The sequence below is a fragment of the Merops nubicus genome, unplaced genomic scaffold (assembly GCF_000691845.1).
Source record: "Merops nubicus isolate BGI_N331 unplaced genomic scaffold, ASM69184v1 scaffold52280, whole genome shotgun sequence".
Lineage (NCBI taxonomy): Eukaryota > Metazoa > Chordata > Aves > Coraciiformes > Meropidae > Merops > Merops nubicus.
In genome coordinates this window covers 3,578-9,238 of record NW_008585864.1, presented here as the reverse complement: position 1 = coordinate 9,238, position 5,661 = coordinate 3,578, and the positions used below count along the sequence as shown (strand labels likewise).

At 47.2% G+C, this 5,661-nt stretch overlaps 1 protein-coding gene across 1 annotated transcript in view; it reads right to left on the bottom strand.

Moving 5' to 3' along the window:
* Window positions 1–4,118: 4,118 nt before the first annotated feature.
* Window positions 4,119–5,661, bottom strand: part of LOC103780759 (isthmin-2-like) — a gene marked incomplete at both ends in the record, with an annotated part of 5,110 nt that continues 3,567 nt past the window's right edge. The window contains one exon of the mRNA XM_008948450.1: window positions 4,119–4,175. Coding sequence (XP_008946698.1) covers window positions 4,119–4,175 — 57 coding nt within the window. The remainder of the gene's footprint in view (window positions 4,176–5,661) is intronic.

Here is a 5,661-nt window from a genome sequence, read left to right as displayed (position 1 = left end):
GGGGAATCCACCACTTCCCTTGGGAGAGTGTTTCCATGTTTTATTGTTCTCACAGTGAAGAACTTTTTTCTGGACTCCAAATGGAATCTCCCCAGGAGCAACTTGCAGCTGTTGCCCTTGTTTTTCCCATGTGGCTCCTTGTAAAAGGGAGTCTACTTCCTCTTGGTAGCCACCCTTCGAGTACTGGTACATGGTAATAAGGCCTCCCCTAAGTCTTCTCCTCTTAGGGCTGAGCAAGCCCAGATTACTCAGCCTTTCTTCATATGACAGGGAATGTCTTGCAAATTAAAGATGTAAAAAAAGGTTAAAAAAAAACAAACCAAAGCAGAAAACAGATGTAAACAGTGAATTTTTCACAGAGATCAGAGGTGGACACTAACTGGCTATACCCTTAAGAGGCACATGGAGAAGATGGAATAAGGAGCAATCATCAAACAATAGAAAATGGGTTTCCAACTAAAGGAGTCCCTGAACACATGTAGTGAATTCTGGAATTTCTTGTAGCTGTTGATTTGGTACCACTAAAAGTTTACATGGATCCAGAACAGGAATCGAAAAATTCATGGATGAATAAATCAGCCAAGGACTGTTAAACAGAATGACCATTACCTCTGGCTCAGGAAGCCTCTTGGCCACCAGCTGCTGGCAACAAGAAAAGTACTTCAGGGAAATAGAGACATGTGCTTGTCCTTCTCTTTGCTCTTTCTTCGTAATCCCCTGCTGTTGATCCCTGCCAGAGACTGGATGCTGGTTTAGGTGGATCTGTTCTGTGACTCACTTGGCCCTTTCTCCTGCATTCTAATAATTTATCTTTGTGAAATTTCTGTGGGAAAATCAGGCCTCTAATCAGAAAGATTGAAAGCCCCTGTCCTAAGCCCCTATTAAAACTCCTTTGAAACATCATCCTGACCCTTCTCCAATGGCAAAACAGGAAGAATTTGAATAAAGTGTTCTCTAAAAAAGACAAGGTGAAAGTGGTTGGATGTTCCAGTATGACAAGGCCTGACACAGCTTACCCTAGGAGACTTACTTGGGAAAGTCGAGCAATCTTTCAAAATTTGATGAAGAATGGGGCTGGAGAGAGGGAGGGAGGAGGAGGGAGAGGTGAAGGCTAAGAGAATTAGATCTGTCTGTAACATCAGTTAATGAAAAAACACTGGAAAACGCAGTCAGTAATCTGTAAATGCCCACCTAAGCACATAAAAAATAATGACCAGCACACCAACATTACAGCTACACCAAGCACAACTCATATCGAGTCAACCTAATCCCTTGCTTTGGCAGACTATCTGGGCTGTGTTAAGACTTTAGGCAAAGCTTTATATGGTATTCTAACTAGTAAATAAGAGAAGACCTAATAGAGCTGTCATGAATCCAGTATATTTAGCTATAGAAGATAATGTAACTGATAACTTAAAAGTCCACAATAAATTACATCACCACTAGTGCTGTAAAATCCTTAGAAGACAAGTTTAGGATTAAAAATTATCTTAACTAAGTGGAAAAGTGATCCAGGAGAAAAGAAAAAAAAAAAAAGTATATTTGATCTCACTGAATTGCAGGCAAAGGTGCAGCTTGAGGCTTTGCTGCAGACACACTCTGTGATTTTAGGTGATGTCTCCAGGTCTTGAGCACCTGCCGAATTAGCACTGTGATTCTTCTGTCTGTGGAATTTCTGTAGTCCAGGAGCTTCAGAGCAGGGCTCAAACACAGACGTAGGATTTGTGAAGTTCTGCTCAAAGGGAAGGAAGCCTCCAACAAGAAGACTATCCAATACAGCAAGTGCATTGTTTCAGAAGACAAAGCCGTGTTGGGCACATTATATACACAGTAGTAACTGCTGACTGCCCCTTCAAGGAAGGGGAGGCTTTTTGTCTGTGTTGCCCTTCCTGCAGAGCAGAGCTCACGCTGTGTCCCATGGCTTGGGCTCCATGCAACGTTGCAGAAGATCAGTGGGAAGCTCAAAGCATCCCCTCCTGAGAGGAGCCGCCTGCTCCCCCTAGGCAGGGGCCGGCAGTGGCATCAGGCAGCTGCAGAGCAGAGCCCTTTGCTGGCCTAGCAGGTAACCCTTGACAGCTAGCACAAAGCAAAAGGAGCAAGAGGAGGGAAAACAGATGGAAACAAGAGCTTGGAAGTGGTCATAATTTATGTGTTAAATTATCACAAGCAAAAAGTTGTGAACCCTGGAAAGCTTTACAAATACCCCTGCTATCATCAGCTGTTGGTTCTGGAGGTGTTTTGCCAAATCGGTTTTCCAGCTGGGATGATGCTGGTTTGTTTTTTTTTTGTTTTGTTTGTTTGTTTGTTTGTTTGTTTGTTTTTGTTTTGTTTTGTTTTTCTTTTTTTTTTCTTTTTTGACCTGCCTCCATGCTTAACACCTGCTTAAAGCAGTAACCTCGTGTAAGATTGGCCAGCACCCAGCTCTGGCCAGGCTGGGCATAGAATAAAACCTGGCGTCAGTGCTGAGGCACAGGTAATGCCTTGGCTTCTCAGCACTGACACTGTCTTCCTACAGAGGGCTTACTTCACCATGAGCAGAACTTGCCATACCCCATGGCTGTGGCAGTGAGCTCTGGGTATTCTGTTAGTAGTGATTCTTGTAGCCCTAGACCATCAAATGAAAATGCTAAGGCAAGGGAGCAAAGCCACCAGGGTCTTTGCAGTACAGCTGGGACTGAGGGCCCAAGACGTAGCATTCAATGTAGTGTCATCTCTCTCTCAACCAAAACAAACAGCAACTTATGCTGCTGTCCCAACTGAATGACATCAGCAACACAGAAATACATAAAGTGCTTTATTGCAGCATCAGAATAAAGAATTCTTTTCTATGAATTTTTGTAGGAATAAAAGACATTTTATATATATTATATATAAAAACCACAATAAACTTAAGGAGTGGAAGCTTAGATATTCATCACTTAAATAGCGGTGGGCTGGACAGAATCTTTGATGAGATACAAAAATAAATGCTTGCTGAATGCCTACTTTTCTCATGGTGCCCTGCAAAGCCTCCTGGTGTATAAGGTGCTTGTGTGAGGAACAACACTGCTTCTTGTTTCTCATGCTCGAGTTCATGCCTGTATTGGCCAAACCATAGAGGTTGCTTGGCTTTCAACCAGCTTTTAGAGGGGAGCGCAATACAAGGAATTTTTCTATTTGCCCTCTAATGGGAATTCCATTTATTGCAGAAATTATACTTTCCTTTTGGGGCATTGGACTGGTTGACACACCCAGTATAAAGAGGAGGAGGGTGCAAATCCTGTGTTAGTCATTATAAGAGCCCTTCCTCGGAGAGCAGCCAGCCTAACAAACAAATTGGCTGAGCTATTGGAAGTCTCCTTAAAGAAAGGCTGTTTGCAGAGGTCCTGCTTCCATGCGTAGGTCCAATACTGCACACGAGGCACATTTAGCGGGAGGCTGTTTTAAAGAAATCTGCACTGATGGTGACTAAGCTCCTCTGAGAGTCTGCTGATGTTAATGATAACCTGTGTTACAGGAGAGGAAATACAAAGACGCTCTGTTGAAGGACAGAAGATGGTAAGTTCATCAGTCCGTGACCTTGGCCGCTCAGTCTGTCTGCTTCCCATACAAACACCTCCATGTTTATTGCTGAGCTGCTCTGCACATGTCCCAGGCTCCCAGAACCAATCTGCCAGATAACTGCCACCCTCTCTTGACCATCTCTTTATGACCTGACTCTTTACCAGAAACTAGTGAGCAAAATGACCATTTGGGCTAGGAAACATGTAATCGCCATAAAAATTTACCAGGCTGTGAGTCTCCATCCATGCTTATTTGGTTGTGTCTTCCTTCTCACCCTTTACATAGCACTGGTCATGTCAGACTGCATGCCTGTTGGGAAATGGATGGTTATCTGCCTATGTTTTGACAGCATGCATAATTGAAGTCTGGGGATACGAGTGTGGAATAACAGTTAAATAAGAATAATTCAGTGATAACTTCATTAATGCTTTTGTTTTACCACCAACGAAGTCTTAGGCACCGGTGACCAAGGATGAAATAGTCTATCAATCAGTAGCCGAGGCAAAAGGATCAACATACACTCAACATATATAAAGCACCCCCAGAAAAACTCCCCAGAGAGCTACCAGACTCACCCTGGAGAAAGCTCCTGCAAGAACAGACCTTGCACAGGAGAGTCGACCAAGGACCTCTGCACCCGAACAGATTTTTTTTTTTTTTTTTGTACAACAGTGTTCTTTAGGCAAACACGGAATAGCCAACAGCTTTGGGTGACACCTCTAGACTAGAAATTACTCTTTATGTTCTTTTATTTCCTCTGATGCATAAAACCTGCTAAATAAAAGCTATGAACAGTTTCTGCCAGGTTCAGGAACTGAATGTCCAGGGAAAAAGGTGCTCAGCCAAGTTTCTCTGTGGAAAACTTAAGAGCTCCCAAAATATGCTGGGACAAACTGCCATGGACCTGTGAGAAGCTCAGTATAAGCCAGGCAAGGACAAAGTGCCAGCAGAGAGCACCATGATCCATGATCTGCAGACACCAGGTATTGAGATTATCAGCAAATATGTGTCTTCCTCCTTTGGAGCTACACTTGCTTGCCTGGCCAGGCAGTGATGCTGAGGAGCACAGGGTGTGCCCAATCACATACTTTCTCTGGACCTGGGTAGGCACAGCACAGAGCAGGGCCCAAGGCCAGCCACAGACCAGAGAGGGGCAATGCTGGGTGCTTCAGCAGTGCCTGACTTGTTCCCATACACATGGAGAACTTGGCTCAGTGTTTTTTGCTTCTCTCCAGCAACGGCATGAGTGGTGTCTGAGCTGCCTCCTGCCCCAGCAGGGCTGTGGGTGGGAAGTGCAAGACTTCCTGCTCAACTCTGTCACAGGTGCTCCCAAGCACTGAAACCCACTGGAGGGCTGCTGGGGAGCCAAGGCGTGGAGGCTGGCTGATGCCGGGACTTGCATGGGTGCTGCCACCCCTCTGCCCCAGAAGATGCAGAGGGGCTGGAACGCACACAGGTGGTGTCCCCCTCATGCTGACCTCTTCAGAGGTCCATCTACCTCTGGCTGTGGCAGCCAGTGTTCCCTTTTGCAGCCAAAACTGCAATGGCAAGGCAATCTTGCCGAGGGAGCCCAGGCGGCCAGTCTTCTTCTGCCCCACATATCCCCCTAGACCCCTGAGACCCTCCTAAGCCTCTCCCTGACCGCCCCACCCCTCCCAGAAGCACCCAGCCCCAGTTTCAGAAGTAGGCCAGCGTGTGCCAGGGCAGGCGTGCAGGCAGGAGCAGGCAGCTCTGCCCACAGCAGGCCAGCTCCTCGGGTGCGGCGTGAAGGAGCAGGAGCGGAGGACGTTTCACCCCGCAAATGCTCAGCTGTCGGGTGGCACTGGCCGAGCACAGAGGCCAGAAGCAGGCAGGAGCAGCCCCCACCCCCTTTACGCCTACCGTCCCCTGCAGCTCTCCGCGCGTCCCAGGGTGCAGGGCTGCGCTGGGTGGCATGGCAGGGATCGCACCACAGTAACCTCTGGTGCCCTCGGAAATCCAAGGGGGGCAAGGAGCCCCTTTGAGGGGATGAGACAGATGGCACATCCCCCCTGCTCTACCTGGCGCCACTGAGAAGCCTGTGAGCAGGGCCAGGGTTTCGCCAGGGCAGGAGCCGGCGGCGGCAGCGGCGGGGCCGGG